This window comes from Trematomus bernacchii, unplaced genomic scaffold (genome assembly GCF_902827165.1).
Source record: "Trematomus bernacchii unplaced genomic scaffold, fTreBer1.1, whole genome shotgun sequence".
Lineage (NCBI taxonomy): Eukaryota > Metazoa > Chordata > Actinopteri > Perciformes > Nototheniidae > Trematomus > Trematomus bernacchii.
The window spans coordinates 1817567-1845172 of NW_022987370.1; the positions used below are offsets into that span (position 1 = coordinate 1817567).

At 40.2% G+C, this 27606-nt stretch overlaps 1 protein-coding gene across 1 annotated transcript in view; it reads left to right on the forward strand.

The window, feature by feature from the left end:
• Positions 1-27606, forward strand: part of cacna1g (calcium channel, voltage-dependent, T type, alpha 1G subunit) — a 192505-nt gene that overhangs the window by 164460 nt on the left and 439 nt on the right. The window contains exons 26-34 of the mRNA XM_034132787.1: positions 2933-3042; positions 5067-5197; positions 9990-10060; positions 13033-13111; positions 13356-13477; positions 13933-14364; positions 16454-16558; positions 24670-24867; positions 26977-27141. Of these exons, the coding sequence (XP_033988678.1) occupies positions 2933-3042; positions 5067-5197; positions 9990-10060; positions 13033-13111; positions 13356-13477; positions 13933-14364; positions 16454-16558; positions 24670-24867; positions 26977-27141 (1413 nt within the window). The remainder of the gene's footprint in view (positions 1-2932; positions 3043-5066; positions 5198-9989; positions 10061-13032; positions 13112-13355; positions 13478-13932; positions 14365-16453; positions 16559-24669; positions 24868-26976; positions 27142-27606) is intronic.

The window sequence follows — 27606 nt, forward strand, 5'->3', positions numbered from 1 at the left end:
CTGAGACCAAGCATATGTATTTGAGATGTTGGTACTGAGAATGTGTTTCATCATTGGCCCAGAATATTCGGTCTTTAAAACTAAACGTCATTGTAATATTAATTTATATCTTCCTGGAATAACAGGTTTATTGCTTCACATAGTCTCCGGTTTACAAGCTGTGCCAATGATAATAAAAAGGCAATAATGATAATAAAAATAAACCTTTCCAACACCTTGACCAGTTCTTGAAACAAGGGTGAGAAAATAATCAGTTCAGCAGAAAAAGAAATAAAATAAGATGAGAATTGGAAAAGTATTCTAAGAAAGGCAGCGGTGGATCATAAAAGGGAGGTTGAAACAATGACTACGAGGCAATTATACAGTCCATAAAAGAACGAAAACCATAGTGCTTTAAACTGAATTGAAGGTTATCTGGGGTACCACAAAATCTGCCCATCGAGTGAACTCAACGCCTCATATAAATCACATGAATCCACACTAAGGTCTGCTATGGATACTTAGGATTTATTGCCCATATGTTAATCGCCACCTGGCAGCTGTTCCAACTGGGATTTGTCTTGCACTCATATTCCAGAAATGTTTAAATGGCTTCAACATATTGTTGGCCACCTGCTGAGGAAGGGTGTAAAACAAAAGATGGCTGAGAGAGGTAGAAGAACTCAATTCAAAGAGAGTAAAACAAAACACAGCATGGAAGAGAGAGGAACCAGAAGAAGAATATTTAAGATTACTATGAGGGGTTTTAAGGCAAATGAGGACGTAATTGGGCATGGAAGATAGGAAAGGGGTCCATTGGTAACCGGGGTGTTTAAGTAGGAAGTATAGTCCAATTATCCTGGGTGAGAAAAGAACGTTTGTTTTTACTTAAGACTGTAGTGTATATAAAGATGTTCCAAATATTACCCCTGCACAAAAATGAAGCCAAAATATCTAGAATACACGTGCCGCCATCTTGCCATTTGACGCCATTTGGTGGCAAGACTCTCAGAAGTGAATGTACTAACCATATACTGTATAAAAATATCCTTAAATACAGTTAGTTTGTATAACAGACAATCAAGGTGATGGAAAGTTAAAGGAAATACTCATACCCCATACAACTCTAGGTTCAATTCCTAAAGCTATGGCTCCAAGACTGTAATTGTCAACCTTTCAATCATGATGTCTCACACCTTTTTATAGCAATAAATAACCAAACAAACCAAACTTATCAGAACAAATAACACTTGAACTTACATTATGGTGATAAGAACTACCTAAAATGGCAGAGACTACCTATTGGAGAAATGTTTTTGACATTATATTTGACTTTTTAGTTTGTCCCGTCGGCTAACATGGAGTTATTCACCAGGAGGAATATGCTTCACTTTTGGGTTATAGCCATGTTTTCCATCTTTAGAAACTATCTATGTTTTCATGAAACTGAAGGTTATTTAAGATAAGAAGTACTGTATTGATCCCAATTTGGGAAATGTTTGCGTTGCAGCAGCATAAAAGACAAGGGATTGCAAACAAGGTCACTAAAGGGGGCGGCTGTGGCTCAGTGGATAGTGTGCTGGACTTCGAATCAGGGGGTAGCAAGTTCGAGTCCCACTGCAGTCAGCATGTCGTTGTGTCCCTGGGCAAGACACTTCACCCCAAATTGTTCCTGTGGGGATTGTCCACAGTATTGAATGTATGTAAGTCGCTTTGGATAAAAGCATCTAACAAAAGACATGTAATGTAAAGGTCCTTTTTTACATGCAGGTGGACACTGTGAATTCTCCCACAGGCAAAAACAGACACTTTTGGCGCATTTCCACCACACGGTCGGCCTCGGCCTCGCTCGGTACTGCTAGGCCGCGTTGGGCCTTGTTAGGGCCGGCTCACTTCATGCTGCGCTTCCATTACAGTTTAGGAACTGGGGTAGTTACTATAGTAACGCAGTGTAGGCGGAGCCGTGAAGTCATCTTCAATGAGAACCCCAGAAAAACAACACAGCCGTTAGCTGTTAGCACTCAGAGCTCACAGCTCCTCATATCTGTTCAGAAACTAGACAAAAGTTAAACAAGTACAAACCACAGACTGCCTGTGTCATGGTGAGTACAGTCGCTGGTTTATTTATGTCTGTAGGCCGTTGTTGTGAGTGTGGACGATCGGAGCATATACTGCGTTAGCTTAGCCGATCTCCATTTAGAAAACACGCATTTTAAAAGGTTCTTCGCCTGCCGTCTGTCTGCAGACTTGTCAAAGCATTAATTCATGGTTTTTACTAACCGGTATCAGTATGTTGTTACTTCGGCATCAATTAGAAACGTGTATTACAATTAAATCACGGTCAAATATGTTCATCTTGTTGTAGTTGTAGCCCCCTTGCCAGCGATTCTCTCTCTAGTTTAGCATACTCAGCCCGACTCAGCCCTGTTTGTTGGCCCCGATAGAACCACAATTTTGTCGGGCCAGAAAAGAGGTGAAAAAGTACCCCCGGGCCGGAACTAGGCCTAGTGGAAGCGCAACCAAAAACGGGCCCGGCATGACACGGCACGCTTAAACCGCGCTCCGCGCCATGGTGGAAATGCCCCAATCCTAATGGCCTTTTCATGGAGAAAGAGGGAGGGGACGGACGATGTGAGGAAATCTATTCATGGAAAGGCTCATTCTGTAGGAGAGGACAGAGTTTACAATGCAGACGTGGAATAATATAAATCGACTCAGCCAAAATACAAACCAAAAGGAGCCATGTAGTGTCACTGGGTCACATTGGAAAGTGTTTCCCTCTATAGAACGAAACAGTGATACAGTGAGGTTGTTTTACAGAGCAGATTCAGCACATTTCATTAAACGAGTGGCAACGAAACTCTGCTCAGATAACAGAAAGTGTAATGCTGGGCTTACTGACTTTAAAATGGATGCTTAATCCTTCATATTTGTATCCCTGTCCGTTCCTCAGGAGTTGGAGCAGGCGCTGACGATCTGTAACTACATCTTCACCCTCATCTTCGTTCTGGAAGCCGTCTTCAAGCTCGTGGCGTTTGGGTTCAGACGCTTCTTTAAAGACAAGTGAGTATTTCAATTACTGCCATGATCCTTTTAAGTTTTTTTCGTATTATTTATTGATCTAGGAGGATGTCCATACATGTACTTTCTTCAATTACAAACTTATTTTTTACATAAAGTATAAATAAAACAATTCAGAAAAAACATGCCTTATCATGTACCTTAAAAAGAAAAAGTATATATATATATAAATAATAATAGAACAATTTGAAAACACTAAAAAAAAAATTGAGTTAAATTAAAGGTGATACATAAGGAAGGCAGAGACGGACATTTCTGAATAACCGTTTACCTCCTAAATGTAAAAAGCGGTTAAAAGGTACCTTCTCTAACCTCTGAGTCATGTGGAAAATGTGAGTTAGCGTTGGGAGAGCTTAAATCATCTTTCTCTGTCGGATGGTTTCTCAGAGAGGCTCGTATGAATACAAACGACCTCGTTAAACCCCCCATAAAACACGCCGCCTCACATGATTTCATAGCTTTGAAATCCCTGGCTTCCCGCTGAAAACCACACCACAATCACAACAACTGTATACCACCACACACACACACACACACACACACACACACACACACACGTTCATGTTTTTGGACCACCAAGGGCTCCATGATGTCCGCTCTCTGTGCCAGATTATCCTTTTTTGCATTTGGCAGCGGTCCATTTTGATATTACACAAAAACACAACATTAGCCAAAGACTCTCCGGACTAATTTAAATACCTCATTGGATTGTAGGTTGTGTTGATGCACACACTTTGAGTATCTAAATGAAGATGTAAGGGATCAACTCTGGACAAAGCTGATTATATCTCCAATGAGCTTTTTTTTATTCTCTCCTTTTGTTCCAAACATTTTGTTCAGCTGTATTTATTTATTGTCCGGGGCGTTGGAAAATAAGATTTGGTTCCAACAAATGAGATTGCTCAGATCTCAGTACCTGGAAAAGAGTGTATCCTGATCGTTATGAAATACTAAATGATAGCATTGCAGCTTTTTAATCAGCCTTATACTCTGCACACTCTGTCTCTAAATGTAAAGTGTATGTGATTAGTTAACTGTGTGTCGAAAGGCTGTAAAAACAATGCTTTGGTTCGCTCCTCTACAAAGCACTGCCGTAAAGGAGCTTGGAATTTGGGCATTTTTATTGCAATGTAGTGACACGGCAGAAAGAACGTTTGGAGATGTCCATAAAGACGTTATCAAACCAGCTCTTCTAGTGTCTGTATGGTTCAACATTGAGTCATATATCATCTTCTGTTAGCTCCTCTGGCTGAGCAAGTATGGGGAGTTTTCAAATGATTCACTGACATGTTAAAGGTTCATTCTTCCATTTATGACAAAAGTCTTAAATCTAAACCAAAACAGTTACAAGAATAGATCATTCTCCAAAAATATTGCACATTTTCAAGGGAACAGTTTTAAATGCTGTGAAATACAGTTCTTAGGTTTCTTAAAGTACGGTTGGAAGATCGACACCACCAACATATGACCTTAGAGCAGGTAGATAATTAGCTTAGCTTAGCATACAGTTAGAAAGGATGGGAACAGCTAGCCTGCCTTTGCCTGAATTAACAAAAAGCCAATACTTAACACGTATCTTGTCACCGTGAAACCGCTAGTTAGCTTTGAAAGACCCTGGCTAGCATCTCCTACCTGTTTCCAGGCTGTATGCTAAGCTAAGCTAACCTCAGCTAAATGTGGTATCGATCTTTATCGTAGCATAAAAGCCTCTAACTATTCGTTAAGTGGATTTTGGCAATTTATATCTCATGCTTTGTTACGTTCTTTAGGTAGTTAACTTCTCCAAACATATTGGCTTCGCTTTCTCAAGAGTCCTGGAAGTCCAAATTGTAATTTCAAATGTTTTTATTTTTGTCGTCAGATTATTAAACATTCGTTTCATGGTTTAAAAGTGAAATGTGTGTGTGTGTGTGTGTGTGTGTGTGTGTGTGTGTGTGTGTGTGTGTGTGTGTGTGTGTGTGTGTGTGTGTGTGTGTGTGTGTGTGTGTGTGTGTGTGTGTGTGTAGGTGGAACCAGCTGGATCTGGCCATCGTGCTGCTGTCCATCATGGGCATCACTCTGGAGGAGATCGATGGAAACACTCTGCCCATCAACCCGACTATCATCCGCATCATGAGGGTGCTGAGGATCGCACGAGGTGAGAACAATAACTCTTCAATCCTTTTAGGTTCAGGGGGTTTCATTTGTCCTCGTAGGTAGATTGGGTTCGCAGTTAAAAGACACCGTATCCATTGTGACACACGTTTCAAACAACATTCATCGGACAACAGTACTGAAGATCCAGCATATTAAAAACCACTCGAACAAACGTGAACAATCAAAACCATACATTCACTTCACTTAACGACTCAGCAATCTGACTAAGAGAGGTTCTGCTGTTTAATGAAAGGTTACTGAAACATGACATTAAAGAAAAAGACAGAATTGACTTAAAGGGCCCATGTCATGGCCATTTCCACTGATCATAATTCCATTGTTGAGGTCTACTAAAATAGATTTATACTGTGCATTTGTCCAAACTCACATTGGTTTCTCATACAGCATCTCTGTAAACTACTTGTATTCACTGAATTTCACTCTCTGCCTTTAACGGCTCGTTGTAGCTCCAATAGCTCCAGCCCCCACCCTCCCTGTGAGCACAGTGTGCTCTGATTGGTCGGGACGTTGTGAATCGCGCTGAGCTCCGTGGAGGTGTTGTTTCCTTGTTTAGGATACACAGCGAAACACAGCCAAATTCATCCTGAGCACACACAAAGTCACAGCCGAAGTAAAAACAGTGTGGCTTGATATTGAGTAAGAAAAAGGTTGATAAACGCTGTGAGAATGGGTCTGCAGAGAGAATTTCGCCGCGATCCCCACTGTCTGTTATCAGCCTGCAGCCAGGGAGGAGAAATCAGCTGAGCTGCCTGCTCCCTGCACACAGATGTGTGTGTGAGGAAGTCCGTGGATTGGTCAATTTGGACCAATCAGCTTAACGTAACGGCTCCGCGGACGTAACGTAACGGCTCCACTGATTGGTCCATTTCGTTCCGGGTACGGCTTGACATCATGCCGTACCGGAAGAATCAAATGGGCAGTGACGTATCTCCAACGAGGCGTTTTGGGGAGGTATTTTCTGTGTTAGAGTTTTACTCGCTCCAGGGTGTACTTTGAGGGTTTTGACTCTGCACACCGTTTACATGCATAAAAACCTTCATAACACACAGGGGGACGGGTAATAACCTGAAAAGCATGACACCTCTCCTTTAAGAAAAGCACGGTAGAACAAGACCATATCTTGTTTCTGTACTTCTACTGGAGTAAAGGATGTGTGTACTTTTGCCTTCTCTGCAAAGCACATTATGACAGTAAGTGAATTAAACTGAGACTAGGTATGGAGGGAATAAATTAGAGGAGAGAGAGGGGAATAAAAGGAGGATGATTAATATCTTCTGACCTGAAAATAGATTATGAGACGACGGGAAGACGTTGGAAAGAAGAGTGTAAAAAAGTGAATGAGGAAGAGATTAATGGAGAGAGGAATGAGAGCAGAGAGCAGACAGTGGATCTGGGGAGAGAATAAATGGAGGACAAGGGTTGAGGAGGTTCAATTGAGGTAAATGTCAAGGTAAACGCACAGCTAAGGGTCTTGTAAACAACACAATAACAACAGAAAGGGTTTGGTGACATTTTGAAGGATTAACATTTCCTGAGACGTCTTGTCCTCTCCAAAGTGAACAGACATAGTGATGGAAACTGTGAATAATGGAGTTAGAAGTCAGTGTTTCTCCAGCGCTTTTTGTCAATATTTCTGAAAAGACACATCGCTGTTGGGTTTCTGAATGCCATCTTGCTCCATCATATTAGAGATGAATACAGCTAAAAGAAAAACTATTTTCTGCAAACAGCGATGAATCTGGGTAGCTTTATAGTTTCTTTGGTTCATTTTAAATTGTTTAACCGAACTCCACTGTTTTCCACTTTCAATAACCCTAATTCCTTTCTATATTTTCTATATTCAGCACACTTGTATTCAGCATTAAGTATCCAATATGTATATTTTGTTGGAAGTAAACTGGTCCCTTAAAGTGTTTTCTACTACTGTTGATATATTTACTGTTTATTTTCTTTGCCTTGCCATTCATCCATTCATCCATTCATCCATCCATTAATACTTGCTTTCTTTCATCCCTTCCTCAAACCATCACCCTATCCACCTATTCATTTAGCTAACCATCCATCCACCTTCCATCCATCCATCTGTGCATCCATTCTTTCATCCACTACCTACCTACTTATCTATCTATCTACCCATACTTTCTTCCATCCATCAATCTAACCATCCAACATCCAGCCATCCTTCCTTCCTTTCTTCCATCCATCCATTGTTCACTCCATTCATCCATCTCTCCATCCAACCAACCAACATCCATACATTCATCTCTCCATCCAACCAACCAACATCCATACATCCATCTCTCCATCAACCAACCAACATCCATACATTCATCCATCTCTCCATCCAACCAACCAACATCCATACATCCATCTCTCCATCCAACCAACCAACATCCATACATTCATCCATCTCTCCATCCAACCAACCAACATCCATACATTCATCCATCTCTCCATCAACCAACCAACATCCATACATCCATCTCTCCATCCAACCAACCAACATCCATACATTCATCCATCTCTCCATCCAACCAACCAACATCCATACATCCATCTCTCCATCCAACCAACCAACATCCATACATTCATCCATCTCTCCATCCAACCAACCAACATCCATACATTCATCTCTCCATCCAACCAACCAACATCCATACATCCATCTCTCCATCAACCAACCAACATCCATACATTCATCTCTCCATCCAACCAACCAACATCCATACATTCATCTATCTCTCCATCCAACCAACCAACATCCATACATTCATCTATCTATCCATCCAACCAACCAACCAACCTTGTCACTTGTTACTGTAACAGAACAATTTTACAATTTGGGATCAATAAAGTAAATCTAATGTAATCTGAAAAATATAAGTTTTTAATTTTGGGGTAAACTGTTTCAGAGTCACTTGTTAAAACATTTACATCTTCTAACGTTGGGTTTACTAGGCCAAGAGAAAGCTCATTTTTTGGTGCATTTACTTTTCCATTTATTATTTTCCATTATCTATCAGTCTTTCTGTACCCCCATTGGTACCCAATCACTATACCTGTGACCTCATCAAACTGCGACCCCAATCAGGAAGCTATGACCTCAATCAGGCTATCTGAAGCCAAATGTCATTCAATCAAATGGAATCTGTTTTCCCACTTTCACTGATTAGTCTGTAAGTAAGGAAGATTACATAGCACTGATTTAAATATTGGTAAACAATATTTACATGTTCTAATAAACTTCACTTAGCAAGTTACAAATCTGACTAAGAGAGTTTCTGCTGTTTAAGACATAGGTAACTAAAACATGACACTAAAGAAAAAGACAGAATGGACTCAATAAAAACACGGTACAAGACCATCATGGTTTTGTCAATGTGGAAACGCTTCACCCTTTTTGCACACGGCTCCACGATTTGCTTCAAAGTTCAGTGTTGAACTTCGGATGTTTGTCAGGTCGCATTCACACCAGCCTTGTATAGTCCGGTTGAATCGAACCCTGGTGTGTTTACCCGCTTGGTGCGGTTCGTTTGGGTCGGTGTGAACGCAGTCCGAGACCTCTGAAGTGAACTCAACAACCGGACTCTGGTCCGCTAAAAGAGGTGGTCTCGGAACGCTTGCTAGTGAACTCTGGAGCGGTTCATCGCTGGTGTGAACGCAGTCCGCACCAAAACATAGGAAGCGTAGTATTTACATGTCACAAGAACGCGGGTGTCTTCATTTCTTTAGTGAAAGAGTGAAGCAGAATGATTTGTTGAACCGTGTCGTGTAAAGTAAAAACAACTATCAAATTTAAAACTATACATAAAAGTCAGAGCCACCTGCCGTCGGTGAAACCCCCTCCTGACTGCAGAACGTCTCTCATTATATGTGTTATAATGTTTTGTATCGCACGTTGTCTGATTGTATAATCATATGCGCCGTTGCTGTTGATATGCTCTCCAGATTAACAGCAGCATGAAAATAACCTGCCGAAAGTCCACGGCGGAGGCTCCGGTAGAAATTGCCGGGATTTGCGTTTTTACCCCCTTAATGTCTGACCAATGGTTGAACAGCATTTCCGAGCACATGACTTGTGTTTAAAGTTTATAGTCCGTCTGAATTTTGCCCGTGTGAACGCAAACCGAGCCTTCTGAAAAATTACACAATGTAACAAACTGTCGTCTGGTGCGCACCTGAGAAGCGACTATTACTATAGGTGTGAATGAGACCTTAGATTCTTATTTTATTTATTTTCTTATTTTTGCATTGCTTATTGGTCACAAGGGAGACATGTTGAGGCCTTTACTGAAATTAGTTATATCTCAAAACGACTCCAAACCTCATCGTGGAAACGCTGGTTGTCAACGCGAATTTACATTCTTTAAACAAGTTAAGAGCAGCGTATGTAAGAGCAGATAAACACAACATCTTCTGCTGTTTTGGAGAACTAGAAACTCTTTAAACACGGAGAATCTCTTTGATAAAAATGTTAACAAACGGATATGCAAAGCTTGAAAAGTCTATCTTAACTCGTTAAAATGCTAAGCTATAGTCACACAATCAATGCTCGAAGTGAGAATTTCCAACCAGTAGATACCTCATCCAACTGCGACCTCAATCAGAAAGATATGACCTCAATCTGAAGCTCAATGTCGTTAAGTCAAATTGAATCTGTTCGAACACTTTCACAGGATTAGTCTGTAAGTAAGGGAGATTACATAACACTGATTTTAATATTGGTAAACAATATCTACATTTTCTCTGTGTGTTCTTGTGTGTTTCCACAGTGTTGAAGCTCCTGAAGATGGCGGTGGGGATGCGAGCGTTGCTGGACACCGTTATGCAAGCCCTGCCTCAGGTAGTTAAAAAGAAAATCTACCTAAACAAATCATTAAATCCTGTTTTCCCTTCCTCCTGATGTTCCTGCACCGCCTTTCATCTCCAACACGTCCCACTGAGGCCGTCCCTAACGTTACATCCTAGGAGAATTCCCTTTTTTTGGTTCATACTGTATAGTCGTCTGTGTGTTTCCGAGCGTCTCTGTTTCCCAGGAGCTTTTTTTAGACTCTTATTTGCATACCCGCCTCCTGCAGCGATGGGGAAGTGACGGTGGCTTCGGGTTTTGTTTTGAAGCATGGTGGGTGGATGTGAGTTTGGTAAATTAGAACAACTTCTGCAGAGAGAAGCAATAACACTCAGTTCTTCTTTGATTCTACCTCGGTCTGTCATTCAGAGAGAAGGAGTGTGTGTTGGGGGCTAATTCCTCCTGGAGCTTGTCAGAAGGGTTCATGATTAATACATCTGATAATATGCTACTTTATATACTTCTACTCCACTACAGTTCAGAGGTAACTGATGTACTTTTCCTCCACTACATGTATTTAATACCTTTAGTTACTTTACAGATGTGGATGAATGATGTGAAATATAATCAAGTGTTAAATCAGACTTTAGTTCCACCTGGAGTAAATCCACAAGCTACCCTGCAGTATACAAAGTCATTCAAACTAGCTGCACCTTTACCAGCTTTGAGAACACTTTCATGATCAATCATTATAAAACATATCATATATATTATTCTGAAATGGACCAAAAATGACTACTTTTACTGTCGCTACTTTCACTATATTTTGATGAGAATACTTTTCTACTTTCACTTGAGGAACATTTTGAATGCAGGACTTTTACTGAAACAGAGTATTCCTACACTCTGGTACTTCTACTTTTACTCAAGTACAAGATCTGAGTACTTCTACTTTTACTCAAGAACAAGATCTGAGTACTTCTACTTTTACTCAAGTACAATATCTGAGTACTTCTACTTTTACTCAAGTACAATATCTGAGTACTTCTACTTTTACTCAAGTACAAGATCTGAGTACTTCTACTTTTACTCAAGTACAAGATCTGAGTACTTCTACTTTTACTCAAGTACCAGATCTGAGTACTTCTACTTTTACTCAAGTACAAGATCTGAGTACTTCTACTTTTACTCAAGAACAAGATCTGAGTACTTCTACTTTTACTTAAGTACAATATCTGAGTACTTCTACTTTTACTCAAGAACAAGATCTGAGTACTTCTACTTTTACTTAAGTACAATATCTGAGTACTTCTACTTTTACTCAAGTACAATATCTGAGTACTTCTACTTTTACTCAAGTACAAGATCTGAGTATTTCTACTTGTCTACAATAAAGTATGCTGATTTGCATCGACAGGATCAGCAGCCGTGAACATTTGTATTACCTAAACCCAACTCAAAGCTGTTATTCTCTCTTATATTTAGCATATATTCCAGGAGAGTTCCTTATATTTGTAGATGGACTTTGCTTCACTCAGTTTACTGTAATAACGGCAGCAGATTACCTCAAGAAAAACAACATGTTCCAGCCCAAAAAGCCCTGCCAGATCTCATAGAAATATGTCAAATGACCTCTTGATCTGCATTAGGTGGTGTTCAAAATGGCCTAAAATGGCCGGCAAACACCACGGAAACAATACCAAGTCGTCTGTCTGTCTAGAAACTGCTACCGTTATGAACCTAAATGTTCTCAGGCAACTATTTCTTATTTTTGCATTGCTTATTGGTCACAACCGAGACGTTTTGAGGCCTTTACTGAAATTAGTAATATCTCGAAACGACTCCCAACCTCATCGTGGAAACGCTGGTTGTCGGCACAGATTTTTCTTTTTTCCACCAGTAAATAGCAGCGTGTGTTAGAGCAGATAAACACACCGTTATATGCTGTTTTTGGAAAACTAGAAACTCTTTACATGTGGAGTTTCTCTCTGATCAATGTTTTAAAGGAGAGGTGTCATGGCCATTTCCACTGATCATAATTCCATTGTTGAGGTCTACTAGAATAGATTTATATTGTGCATTTTTCCAAACTCACATTGGTTTCTCATACAGCATCTCTGTAAACTACTTGTATTCACTGAATTTCACTCTCTGCCTTTAACGGCTCGTTGTAGCTCCAAAAGCTCCACCCCCACCCTCCCTGTGAGCACAGTGTGCTCTGATTGGTCGGGACGTTGTGAATCGCGCTGAGCTCCGTGGAGGTGTTGTTTCCTTGTTTAGGATACATAGCGAAACACAGCCAAACTCATCCTGAGCACACACAAAGTCACAGCCGAAGTAAAAACAATAAGTGTGGCTTGATATTGAGTAAGAAAAAGGTTGATAAACGCAGTGAGAATGGGTCTGCAGAGAGAATTTCCCAACTGTCTGTTATCAGCCTGCAGCCAGGGAGGAGAAATCAGCTGAGCTGCCTGCTCCCTGCACACAGATGTGTGTGTGAGGAAGTCCGTGGATTGGTCAATTTGGACCAATCAGCGGGGGCTTAACGTAACGGCTCCGCGGACGTAACGTAACGGCTCCACAGATTGGTCCATTTCGTTCCGGGTACGGCATGACATCATGCCGTACCCGGAAGAATCAAATGGACAATGACGTATCTCCAACGAGGCGTTTTGGGGAGGTATTTTCTGTGTTAGAGTTTTACTCGCTACAGGGTGTACTTTGAGGGTTTGTGACTCTGCAGACCGTTTACATGCATAAAAACCTTCATAACACACAAGGGGACGGGTAATAACCGGAAAAGCATGACACCTCTCCTTAACACACAGGGATATGCAAAGCTTGAAAGGCCTATCTTACCTGATTCAAATCACAACACAATCAATGCTCAAAGTGAGTTTAACAAATGGTGAATTGCATTTTCTTGGTTTCTTCGTCACCCTCCATTAATTGACTCTGTTGTCCCTCCTTGTTGTTGTTGTTGTTGTTGTTTCCTAACTTCTCTCTCTTCCTGTGTGTCTCTGCAGGTGGGGAACCTGGGTCTCCTCTTCATGCTTCTCTTCTTTATTTTCGCAGCGCTGGGAGTGGAGCTGTTTGGTGACTTGAGTAAGGACGCATGCTCCATGTATACAAGCATTTCAGGAGATAGTGCACACACACAGATGAACACACATGCATAAAGCTTACACTTGCATTCAGTATTTCATGATTAATTGCTTTGTTGAAATGCCATATTGATTTCTCTCGTTTAGCTAATAACATTTAACTGCAAAGTTGTTATCTTCATGCCTCCCCCTCTTCTTCATCCCCTCCTCATTCCTCCTTCTCCTCCTCTTCCTCCTCTCCACAGTTTGTGATGAGCTGCATCCGTGTGAAGGTCTTGGACGCTACGCTACCTTCAAGAACTTTGGGATGGCTTTCCTGCTGCTCTTCAGAGTTTCAACTGGAGACAACTGGAACGGCATAATGAAGGTAAAACTAAAACTGATGTTTAAGATGGTGAAGATAAACATGAGATTAGAAATTATTTTTCAGAGAGGATTTAGAAATAATTCTGTGAAAGTGAAATTGTGAGAAAAAGTCACATTTTGGAAAAAAAGTGACAATTCTGAGGAAAAAGTGAAATCCTCAGAAAATATCTGAGAAAAGTCAAAATTCTGAGAAAACGGTCAGATTCTCAGAAAAGTCCGAATTCTCAGTAAAAAAGTCAAATTCTGAGAAAAAAATTCCAATTCAGAGAAAAAAGTCAAATTCTCAGAAAAGTCAGAATTCTGAGAAAACAATCACATTTAAAAAAAAGTCAACATTTTGAGAAGAAATGTCAAATTCTCAGAAAAGTTAGAATTCTCAGAAGAAAAGTCAAATTCTCAGAAAAGTCACTTTATTTCCTTCTGATAAATGTGATGATGTTTCCCGTGTGGTTCCAGGACACGTTGAGGGACTGCGGGCAGGACTCCATAACCACCTGCTACAACACCGTCGTTTCTCCCATCTACTTCGTCTCCTTCGTGCTCACCGCTCAGTTCGTCCTCGTTAACGTGGTCATCGCCGTCCTGATGAAGCACCTGGAGGAGAGCAATAAGGAGGCCAAGGAGGAGGCGGAGCTGGAGGCGGAGCTAGAGCTGGAGAGGCAGCTGATGGGGGGCAACATGGAGGGGAGGTCCCCCCAACACAACCCTCTGATCCTGGGCATGGACAGGAGCAGCGCTGGGGGGTCCCCCTGGAGGTCTGGAGGAGGAGGAGGAGGAGGAGAGGGAGGAGGAGGAGGAGGAGACATGGAGTCGCCCACTGCTGATATACCCAGAGACTCTGTGAACATCAGAGCAGATTCACCTTCATGTCTGGAGCCCCCGCTGGAGGTGAGGATACAAATTAAAGAAATAGCAGTAGGAGTGGAAGCAGGGGGACTGTGATGGGTTAGGGGTCAAAGGCCACGGTGAACAGGTGAGATTTTAATGAAGACTTGAAGATGTGTGTGACTTTATAGCATCATGCAGTACATTTAAATTGCATTTATTTTAGATTTACTCCCAAAAAACTAACAATGAGTTCCTTTATAGCCCAACATTAGCCACCTTTAGCTTAGCGGTGGTGACGTGAAGTCATGTGACCGTGCTGTAGTTCCTTTATAGCCCAACATTAGCCTCCTTTAGCTTAGCGGTGGTGACGTGAAGTCATGTGACCGTGCTGTAGTTCCTTTATAGCCCAACATTAGCCACCTTTAGCTTAGCGGCGGTGACGTGAAGTCATGTGACCGTGCTGTAGTTCCTTTATAGCCCAACATTAGCCACCTTTAGCTTAGCGGCGGTGACGTGAAGTCATGTGACCGTGCTGTCGTTCCTTTATAGCCCAACATTAGCCGCCTTTAGCTTAGCGGTGGTGACGTGAAGTCATGTGACCGTGCTGTAGTTCCTTTATAGCCCAACATTAGCCGCCTTTAGCTTAGCGGTGGTGACGTGAAGTCATGTGACCGTGCTGTAGTTCCCTTTATAGCCCAACATTAGCCGCCTTTAGCTTAGCGGCGGTGACAAATGACATCATCACTGCACCACTGTATCGTGTAGGTCAGATTGGTGTAAACTGCATGACATGGCGGATGCTCTGAGGTCACTTCCTGCTCAGATGAGTCCCTCGTCTCCGGTCATTATTTCTGACTCCTTTCTGAAACTTTAATATCTGGTCCATGCTGAGGGACAGCTTTCTGTATTAATGGGTTTCTGCAGAGGAATGTGTCCTCTCTGTCTCGATGTAAAGACTGTGGCCCGTTATGTAAACAAACTATAGAGGATACGACCATATTAGGAAGTGTTCATTACACATTCTGGCATCCTTTCAAAATATAAGTGGATGTATTTATGCGGGGGAGTTATGAGATGGGAAGACACACAGAAGTTGTGTTATGGGTCTTTTTGAGTGTCGTTTTGTGTGTTTTTGTGGTGATTTTACATTTCTTTGTAGTTGTTTTGTGTATCTTTGTAGATGGTTTTGTGATCATTTAATGTTATTTGTAGATGTTGTATGGGTCTTTGTAGTCTTTTAGTTTATCTGCATAGTTGTTAAGCATCTCTTTCTGGTCACTGGGTTTCTTTTGGTAGTTTCTTGTTCCTTTTTGTGGTCATGTAGGGCCTTATCGACCTTGTGTTGTGTCTTTTTGTGGTCATCTCGAATCGAGTGTTAGTCCTGGCTAGTCTTCATGTCGTCCTTTTTTTAAACTACTCCTAGTCGGTACATGTCTCTTCATACGACATGTTTAAAATGAAGGGGGGGGGGCCTTGACACTTTGGGCAACAATCCCTCCATGCATTAATATATCATGTTTCCAAAAATTAGGGTCATTACTGTGAGTATAAAACATTCTGGATGTACAAATTCTGCGTAACCCATACTGACACATACCAGCATATTTGTGTGTGTGTGTGTGTGTGTGTGTGTGTGTGTGTGTGTGTGTGTGTGTGTGTGTGTGTGTGTGTGTGTGTGTTGCCAGTCACAGACAGGTCACAGTGCCATGGGAAAGCTGGAGTTATTTCCAGAGGGGGAAGTTTGTGGAGAGGAAGCAGAGGTTTCGCTGTCGTTATGTTTTACCGCTCAGATATTATCCGTCTTCCTCCACAGTTACTACAGAACACTGTGTTTAGGGGTGAGCAGCTCTAATGCAGGGGGGTAGCGCCCCCGTGTGGAAGTTAATGGTAACACATGAGAGCCTGTGGTGGGAAGATTGTTGGATGATGTATAGAGGCTTTATTATGCACTTCAACCTGGCTACAAACATAGGCGTAGTTTGACACACAATCTTGTTTTGTACGTGTTTCTTTGTCTTTGTATATCTGTGTGTTTCCACCTGATGGACTGTCTTCTCTTTCTTTCTTTCCACATTCATCCACCTGTCTCTGTCTTTCCATTGTCCTTGTCTTCTTCTCTGTCCTCCTCCTCCTCCTCCTCCACCTTCAGGGTTCTGCTGAGATGGAGTTGAGTTTGATGGATAATCTTTCCGGGTCTATCTGCCATTTCTACGCTCTGCCCCCCCAGCCCAGAGAGCACAGCACCGACAAAAAGGTCAATAAAAATCACCAGAATAATGATTAACCTCCTCCATTTCTTACAGTTAGTGGGTCTAATTCTTTCAGAGTTGTCATTAAATACAAGAAAATCACGAGAAGATAAAGAAAAGTCAATGCAGGTTAAGAGTATCAATGGAGAACATTTCTACATTTAAAAACAGTCCAAATAAGTACAGAAAGACATTTTTTTAAATACTTTATTACAGGTATTTACTAGGGCTGTCAGTCGATTAAAATAGTTAATCGCGATTAATCGCACATTTTTTATCTGTTCTAAATGTACCTTAGAGGAATATTTTTCAAGTTTTTAATACTCTTATCAACATATGAGTGGACAAATATACTTATGCAAATGTTTGTTTATTATCATTGGAACAATGACAAATATTCTCCTGAATATTCTCAATACAACAACCTGGAACCTCTCTCTCTCTCTCCTCTCTAACACTCTCTCTCTCTCTACACTCTCCCTCTCTCTACACTCTCTCACTCATCTCTACACTCTCTCTCCCTCCCTCTCTCTCGTCTCTAAACTCTCTCTCTCTCCTAAACTCATCTCGTCGTCCTCGCTACACACTCTCCCTCCTCTCTCTCTTCACTCTCTCTCTAACAACTCTCTCTCTCTCTCGAACAACTCTCTTCTCCTTCTCCTCTCTCTCTACAACTCTCTCTCTCTCTCTCTTCTACATCTCTATCTAACTAATACAACTACTCTCTCTCTCTCTCTCTCTCTCTCTCTCTCTTCACTCTTCTCTCTCTCTCTCTCTCTCTTCACTCTTCACTCTCTCCCAACCCTGTGTACTTCTCTGCACTCAAACAGACAAGCCTGTTGACAGTTGTCGGCGAGATGCCGCTCCTCTGTCTTCATAACAGTCAAAGCATGAGACTGAACTGTGTGGTCAAAATAATGCGCTGTGATGTGCAGTCGACACGTTGGATGCGATCCGAATTATCTAACGCAACCCCTCGTCCTCCACAATGTTAAGCTGTAGCCACCCATTTAGCTATCGCTGTTAAAAGCTTGATAGATAGATAGATAGATAGATAAATAGATGGATGGATGGATGGATGGATGGATGGATGGATGGATGGATGGATGGATGGATGGATGGATGGATGGATGGATTGATGGCTGGATGGCTGGATGGCTGGGGATGGATGTGGATGGATGGATGATTTCTTGATTTATTGATGATGGATGGATGGATATGATTAGATATGATAGATAGATAGATATATAGATAGATAGATAGATAGATAGATAGATAGATAGATAGATAGATATATATATAGATAGATAGATATATAGATAATGATGATAGATAGATAGATAGATAGATAGATAGATATATATAGATATATATGGATGGATATATATAAATAGATAGATAGATAGATGGATAGAAATATATACTTTATTAATCCCAAATTGGGAAATAATGTTGTTACAGGACCAGTGTGTTGAACATTAAAATACAAAAACTTAAAAAGTGGAATAAAGTTAACAATTTACAATTACAAATTAAATTAAAATGAAATAAATGTTTTTGCTATTTAAACAAAGAAAAGAAAAGGAAATGGCGAACAAAATAATATACAAAATAGATGTTTTCTTTACAGTTTTCAAAAGGTCACCTTAACTAAAGTTAACTTAGAAAATATGTTTTTTAATTCAGCTGCACTGACCCTTTAAATACAGACTGCAGATGAGCTTTGTGACTCAGATTTGTATGGATGGATCAGAATGCCTTGTTGGAGACACAGCTCTGAGGACGGGCTGTCCGCTGCATAATGAGTCCCATCAGATCCATGGCAGAGCGAGTAGAGTGTCGTTCCTCCACTTCTTTTCCCTTTCAGTCGTTGCCCACCATGATGTCACGTATTCACTCGCATTCATCAGGCTGGCAGATTTCTGGTCTGCAGCCTCAGAGAGAATCGTTCAGCTCCGTCTCTTTCCTTCTGTGTGTGTGTGTGTACATAATGCATGGTGTATTGCATCTGTTTCATATAAGATAAGGCAAGGCACGTTTATTTATATAGCACCTTTCAACACAAGGCAATTCAAAGTGCTTTACAAAAATGAAAGACAATAAGAAACATATTATAAAAGGGCATTTTAAAAAACACTCATTTAAAAGCAAAGATAATAAAACATGAATAACAAAGGAATTAAAGTGACAGTGCAGTGTGAGATACACACATCTGAAATGTTTAGCTCTGACTCTCCAATCATTGCTCACTTTTTTGCAGAAATAGTTTTCTTTGACTTCACTTTCTTTCTACTTTCTTTTTTAACTTATCCTTAGTTTTTCAAGTGTTTCATGCTAAATGTTAGAAAAACATCACTCGTCACCCCACGGCTTGAGCTTCAACCTCAGGATCCATGTGTTTGTGATCCTCTCCAGAATGGAAGTAGTCATCACATACAGAGCATCAACTAGTTCCTGAACAGTGTCCTTCACATGCTGATATCCAAGAGAGGGAGTTACACAGTCACAAGATGGAGGAATAGAAAGCAGTATTCAATGTTTACTTCAGATTAGCTCCACGTCAGAAAGAATGAGCATGCTTGTCATATGTCTATCTCCATAGAGGCTGAATCATCATGTTAATCACATAGCTATCATATGCCTCAAACAGTCCTGATGCTCTTCTAGGTAATCAGACATCTTGTCATGTTCACAGCTACAGTTGGGATACCTTTGTTATCATGTGGACTCTCATATTGGAAGAGTACATTCACTATTTTCCCAACACTAAACGAACCCCCCTTTGAAAATGATAATCTTCAACCCAATATTCAGAAAATTCAACGGATCCTGGCCATATTTGTGTAGCATATAAAATTCATAAAATGAATTAGCTCCCAGACATTCATGTGGCTTGCTAGTTTAGACCCAGTCTGTAGTCAAAAAGTCCACCACTTATTAATCACTTAAAAGGGGACCTATCATGCAAAATGCACTTTGTACGTCTTTTCTACAATGAATATGTGTCCCCGGTGTTCCAGGGAACTCACCAAGTGTCAGAAAACACAACCCTCTCTATTTTCCTCCATACCCAAATCTCTAAAAAAGGGGCTGCAACGGATCTGATAAAAACTGATCCAGATTTGAACACTGTCCTGACGTCAGGACGGTGGCGCTACGGCTATTGGGCCAACTCCACCAATCAGGAGGAGACAGCCACGGCCATTGCCGTTCGAAAGCGCTGGAGACGCTGTAGTACATATGCCAGGCCTGTAGGTGGTGCTGTTCTCACTGAATCAACCCTTGCTAAAACAGATCTAAAAAATGTCAAATTGAGCGAAATGAGGCATGGCTAAAATGCATGATCCGTTTGGTATTTTGAAAAAAAAAAAAGTATAAATATGCCTTATATAGGTATGGTCCTACACTATATTATTCAAAATATAGCATGATAGGTCCACTTTAAGCATACAATATTGACTTTTGACTTTCTGTTTGAGCGTCCTCCTACCTGAGGTTAGTTTACGGCACAACCTCACAAAACCCGCGTGTGGGGACCTAACCCCAAGATAAGAATAATAAACATAAGATGTACTTGTTAATCCAAATTTGGGAAACATTTTTGTTGCAGCAGTACAAAACAAGGCATTGCACATAACAAACAATTTAAAGAGTAGAAATAAACAATTCTGAAATATAAACATCTCAAAACAGAAATAGAAATACACCAGCATTACAGAGTAAGAAAAATATACAGATGACCAGGGAAGATACAAAATCTATAAACTGTCTGACATAATAAAACACTATTGAAGGGCCAATTTTTCTGTTAACAACAATATACACAATATATGCAGGATATTATTTACATCAAGTGTGCAAGGAATGGGATGTTTAATTAAATATAAATATAACATGTACAGTGTCAAGTGTGAATATATGTGAATCCCTACTTTGTCTAAAACAAGAAGCTCACACTGTGCAAAACATTTCTGCAGGTCATGAATCATGGATGAGCATAGATCTCTGTGGTCGCTGAATAATGCATCCTGGTGCCTCTTATCCTCATTTAGACGCTAATGTAAGCTAATGACATTAATAGCAGACACCACCCGTCTTCTGAAGACTTTAAATGGATCTGAGATGTGGCCTTTTAGACGCCATAACCACCCTCTTTCCATTGAGTTCTGTCTCCTCTCTGCTCTGGATGTCCCACTCGCCTGTCAGGAATCATTTCCTTTGTGCAGCAGGTAGAAGGCCGAATATCCAGCAGCTCCTCTTACAGGAACCACAACCGCCCGAGGCTTTAAAACTCTGTAAAACTGTCTCTAAAACTCTGCAGAGTCCAGTGATTTACTACAAACTATTATAGCCGCTTGGAGAGTTTTGTGTAACATTAAGCCTCCACAACTTTGACATTAATGTGCATAACACTACCTACAATATAAATGTTTCCACTTCCTGTTTACTTGTTTGTACGGCAGCATTAGGGAAATAGGTGAGCCAGGAGAGGGGTGTAAAAATGTTGAGAAAAACTGAAGAATCTCCAAGATTTAGGTAGTACATTTGCGAGTAAAAACTATGTTCGATCACCATATTACAACCCAGTCTCACGGCATTTCGTGTTATAGTCACGACATTTAATCAATTGATTCGTGTTCACCAACACGATTTTCACATTTTTTTCGTGTCACACAGAACGATTTTAAAAGCAATGTATTTCTATTGGTAGTGTGTTTCGTGCCTGCAACACGTCTTTTTGTCCGGTCGGGTCTTGGAAGACCGGAAGCTGTGTGGTTCATAAAAACATGTTCTTACTCAATATCAAGCCACGATTATTGTTTTTATTTTAAATCGTATAATGTCGGACTTTATTTGCCGTCCGTGAGGAAAAAACATTTCTAGTGTCTTCGGCCATTCCTAACTCAGAATCTTTTTTCCGGATTTCATATCGAAATGTCCCATATAGGCCTACGTCATGTTTCCGGTTATTTTATTTGGAAATTCAGTTCCTGACTGATGCCCAAAAAGCCAGAGATTATAGAATTAAACAAATAAATAAAAAACAAGGATAATTGTGTGTTATTGTTGAGTAAAACCAGGTGTATAGAAAAGAATAACAAATTAGAAGGAAAAAAAAGATTAAAAAAAAATTACAGATTTCAGTATTCTGAGGCTCTGAGCCCCATTTATTTTCCTCATCGACGGCAAAAAAAGTCAGACATTATACAATTTAAAATACCCCACAGCTTCCGGTCTTCCAAGACCCGACCGGACAAAAAGACGTGGCTGGCAGGCACGAAACACAATACCAATAGAATACATTGCTTTTAAAATTGTTCTGTGTGACACGAAAAAAAGGGGGAAAATCGTGTTGGTGAACACGAATCAATAGATTAAATGTCGTGACTATAACACGAAATGCCGTGAGACTGGGTTGTAATATGGTGATCGAACATAGTTTTTACTCGCATATGTACTACCTAAATCTTGGAGATTCTTCAGTTTTTCTCAACATTTTACACCCCTTGCATATTATGAGGGACAACGATGCAAGTATCCCCCCCAGACTTTACCACAACATATATTTGTAATTTGGTAGGCACGATAATTTGTTAATCCTAAACACTTTAAAACTCACAGATATCCAAGAGCTTTTTAAAATATGTCTGAGTTGTATTTTTTAATATTGCCCCCTTTCCCATGGCTACATAATAATAATTGTTCACATAAAAAGGCTATAACACAGTTTGTGTGTGTTGAAATTACAGTGTGATTGTTTCCAATTGCATCTTGTTGCACAGTTCAGGAATATGCATCTTAGTTTTGAGTGTGTGTTTTATTATTAACTGCTGTTACTAACCCCACAATTCAATATTAGCGAGTTTTAAAAGTCTGAAGGTCCTAAACTTCACTTCTGTCTTCCTCTTTCTCTTCTTCTCTGCTCATACTTCCAGTTTTATAACTGTTGTTCTCAAACCTGTATTTTCTATGTTAAATCTAAGTGTACCGTCCTTATCAGTGTGTGTTTCTCGGAGGAGTGTGTGTTGTGTGTGTGTGTTCTCTGCTCACCAGCCACTGTCTCCTCCTGTAGATTCCTCTAGCGAGAGGAAGCTCTGTCTCTGGGCTCAGAGAAATCGCGGTCCCTAAATCTGACGACGACTCGGGCCCCGGAGACTCTAACCCCTTCCTTTATATCCAGTCAGGAGTGCAATGTACTGACGAATCATCTCTTCCTCCTCTCCATCCTCTTCCTCCTCTTCCTCTGCAGTATCATGTAGTGTTTCCTTCCCAGGGTCCTTACAAAGCCTCTTTCTCTCCCACTACTCTCACACACTGCGGTGTAACAGGCTTGGATTGAAAAACACCTGGGTGATAAGAAAGCTAAACATCTAGTTTGCTATCAAAACATGTAATTTGCTAGCTAAACAGATCATTTACTATCCAAATAGCTAATGTGCTAGCTAAACAGCTCATTTGTTAGCTAAACAGCTCATTTGTCATAGCTAAACAGCTAACGTGTTATATTTAAACAGCTAACTAGTTATAGCTAAACAGCTCATTTGTTATAGCTAAACAGCTAACGTTATATTTAAACAGCTAACTAGTTTAGCTAAACAGCTAATTTGTTATAGCTAAACAGCTAATTAGCTAAACAGCTAATTTGTTAGCTAAACAGCTCATTTGTTATAGCTAAACAGCTAATCTGTTAGCTAAACAGCTAATTTGTTAGCTAAACAGCTAATCTGTTAGCTAAACAGCTCATTTGCATCCCTGCGTTAAAAGGGCTTTAATCTGGGTTTGCACGTGATATTGAAAAGTATTTTTTCACATAGTATTAAGGTAAGATTGCACATTATTTGAATATTAACATTGCACATCATGTTAAGGTTAGATTTAGCAAATTGAGCCAGCTGCCTTAATGTGAATTGACTGTAATTCTCTAAAATGAAAATGAATTGTGAGAAAGTGGTCATAATGCACACAATAACGTCTATAAAATAACAAACTTTCTGGAAGGTTAGTGTCCTTTGTCTCCTGCTCTCTTATCATTATCTCCTATAAGGACGTGTCTCCATGCATTAGGTCTGATGTGTGCGTCCTCATGAAGAATATGTAGCATAAAATGAAAATACTCAAGTAAAATAGGTCAACATGTGTAAATGTACTGGTGAGGCGTTCAAGGACCCTGGGAAATCTAACCATCTTCCTCCAACTTCTCATTCTCCACTTCTCCAGCCTAACGTGTGCAGTGCAGTGCAGTAGATTAGAGCGCCTCCTCGTCTGCAGTCCTCTCTCCTTTATCCTTACTTATGTTTGCTTTGTGTCCTTATAACCTAGTTTTCCTTCCGTCTTTTTCCTCCGTGCTTTCCATGTGAGTCCACGTTTTTCTCGTGGTCTTTGCTCCTCTGATGTTGTAGTAGTTTCTCTGAGATGTCCTGTGTTTGCTGCAGGTGTTGTTTAGTGAATGTGAGCATTAGCTGAAGCACAATCACAGAGAAGACTTTAAGTTACATCAGAAGTCACTGTTACAAAAGCAGAGAGACAGTGCAGTTAAACGGCAAAATAACATGAGTAGCCTAACATAATAAATAAATATATACATTTTGACAGTTTAACATTGTTAATACTGGCTGCTTCTTCACTACCTAATACTCTCCAATATCTACTTTCATATCTTATAATGCACGTGTTGATATTCCTTGGATATGTACTTATTAGATTTTGATTTGATTACCTTGTGCTTCTTCATTTAATATCTTCTCGTTTTTATTTTGCATTTTCTCTGCACTGTCCCCTTTGCTGTAATCATAAAATAAATGTCTAAAGGATATCTGATTCTGATAAAGAGGCAAGCAAACACATGAATGTCTGCAAGAGGAAATACAGACACAAGATGGAGACTTTCTTACACTTTTAAAACCAAAAACACCCAAACATAAGTGGACATTTCCACCTTGCATCGTGTTGTTTCTGTGATCTGTGGCAGCTCTGTTCAAATCGACTCCAACATGCAAAGATCTGTCTGTGTTCTGTGTACGCTGATGAGTACTGCCTCTCTGCCTTCATCTTCAAAACAAATGTAAATATGTATTAAAGAGTGTGAAGACCCCCTGACCTCCTCTCTTCTCCCCAGGAGGAGCAGCTGGACCCCGAGCAGCCGCTGGAGGAAAACCTTCTGAGCGTCAGGAAGCCGGCGGTGGTCCGAACTCACTCCCTGCCCAACGACAGCTACATGTTCGAAAACACGGCCCCCCCGGATCAGATTATAGCACAGGACCAGGGGCCCGAGCACACAGGGGGCCCCCACAGGAACCAATCAGGTACTGAACGAGTTTAAAATAGATGGAAACCAACACGTGTGACAAAAGAAAACACCTGAAGAATTGTTACTGGGTTTTTTTTACTTTACAGTTGAAGGATGTTGGTATATTTAGCTGTTTTTACCTGGAATTTATGGCATTTTATTAGGATATTAGTACACTCATAGTTCACCCTTATTATAGCGGTGTTACACTGTTATTAAACCCACTTTAATATAACAATATTACACAGGTTTTACACCCACATTACACCTCTATTATACCCATACGTCACTGTTATTACTCCTTCTCCTCACACATACACCCCTATCACAGGAAATGGAAACCAGCACATGTGACCAAACACCTGAATAATCTTTGACTGTTTTTCATTACACTACAGTTGCAGGATGGTGGCTTATTTAGTTTATTACCTGGAATTTGTAGCACTTTATTAAGATATTAGTACACTCTTAGTTCACCCTTATTATAGCCATGTTTCATGGTTGTTAAACCCACATTAATATACCCTGTAATTAGAGTTTTTACACCCGCATTACAGCCTTAATATACCCATACATCACTGTTATGAGTCCTACTCCTCACACATTAATACACCCCTATCACAGCCCTATTACAACCATGTTACACCAATATTACACCCAGTTTGCACATTGACACAGAACTTTTTTACACCTGGCACTTTCTTAACCTGTTAAGCCCCGAGCCTGTTTTTCAGGTTTCAGGCTCGAAAATGACATGCCCAAAACAAATGACTACAACTTCACTTCTAAAAGGGTTATATGAATAATTTCTTTTATCAAAGCAAGGTTACATCTGTGAGTTGGATGTAGAAGTGTCAGAATCAATATAGATTGTTCTCAGTCAGAGTAAATTCAGATGGAACATAGTAAAAAAAGGTAAATTCTTACCTCCGCCTAAAGAAAAAACATTACTTATAGTGAAAACCACCCTTGAATGATGGGATGGTAGACTAAAAGCTTTAGGAATCCAAACTATAACATATAATAAGTACCCTGTATCAAGATTGAGGCAAAACAAGTTAAATTTGACCTTTTTAGAGATATTTAGCAAAAAAAAGTTCCAGGCGGAATAAGCTTTCGGCACATTTGGGTACATCTGGTTCCATCAGTGCCATTTGACCTTTTTCAGGTACCAGACTATAAAAATGATGTATTACATTGAATTATCACCATAGGTATTCATTCCATCCAAAGAAAAAAAAATTAAATAAAAAAAATTAATAAAAAATTTAAAAATTTAAAAAAAACTTTTTTTTTTTTTTTATTTGTGAAAAAAAGAAAGACCCGCCGACGGGGGCTTTGGGGCTTAAGGAACTTACACTTTCATTGTACCTGGCAAAACTTTAACCGCACTTCTTATTAGTGACAAAGAGTAATCTGAAACTATCCGACCTGTCTCACAGATGACCTTTTTTATACGGAACTTCAAAAGGATTATCTAGGAAGAGCTGACCACTCTTTTTAAAGTAAAAAAACTCAGGAAAGAAATGAATTACTAGATTGTTTTTGTTCTCTCTTGCCACCATGACTTCCAAGCATGTTGACACTACCCTCGGAAGATGCATGTCATTCCCTCTGAAACGATACGATAGATCAAGTCTGAAATGTGACTTGCATCACAGCAGCTCCATGTGTAACATCAACAGACAAATATCAAGACAAGACATCTAATGTGTGTTTGGTGGCGTGATCATATTATTTAGAGTCATTGCGTGCTATTGATTTGAACACGATCCGTGTATCCATCATTCCTGGTCTTCTCTAAAGAAGAGGGACCAATGAAAACGTTGTCATGTTGCCGTTGTTCAGCATGGAAACATTCATTAGCTAACAATGACATTATTGTTCTATTAATATAAAGGGAGGTCAGGTACTCTTTAAAACAGCTGCTAGTTATGGGTACTTTTTACTGAAGTACATTTCAAAGCCCTCTTTACTTTGACTTGAGTAAGCAGTTTAGTCAGTACTTCTACTTTTACCAGAGTATTTTTAAACACGAGTATCTGTACTTCTACTTGAGTCAAGGATGTGTGTACTTTAACCATCCCTGCTGTTTTGTTGATGTTTATATATGTGTTGTTGTTGTGTTGTGTTCAGGCTCCAGAGGCTCGTCTGCTTCAGCCGGAGGACCTCTCCCAGCTGAGGGTCCCTGCAGACTTCTTCAGACCCATCAGCCCCAACAGCCTCTCCGACTCGGAGTGCATACCCCGCCTGCCCCCCCCCCGACGCACACACACACTGAGCCGCACGCTGCGCAGACAGGTGACTGCAACAAACACACACACACACACCACACCACACACACACACACCACACACACACACACACACACACAACACACACACACACACGGTGTCAGATTATCACTTCAGTCTGAAATCACTTCAAACTCCTGTCATTGTTTGTACTGTGAGGAGGCCCTGAGAGGGGAAGTGAGAAACTGTCATTGTTATAATAATAATAATAATAATAATAATGGTAATTACCACAAATATTAATAATTCTAGAAAATGTTAGACAGTAAAGATTATTATTTTTTTTTATTGACTTTAAGTTTTTTTCTTTTCAAATGTAAAACCAATGAATTATTTTATATACTTTTTTAGGGTTTTTTATTAGGTGATTGATTTGTACACTGTGTTTAAAGTGCATGAAGGTGCTCTAACTCACTTGTAATGTTAGTATTCAGAGACAACATTAACATTATATTAACAAAAAAAAAAACAC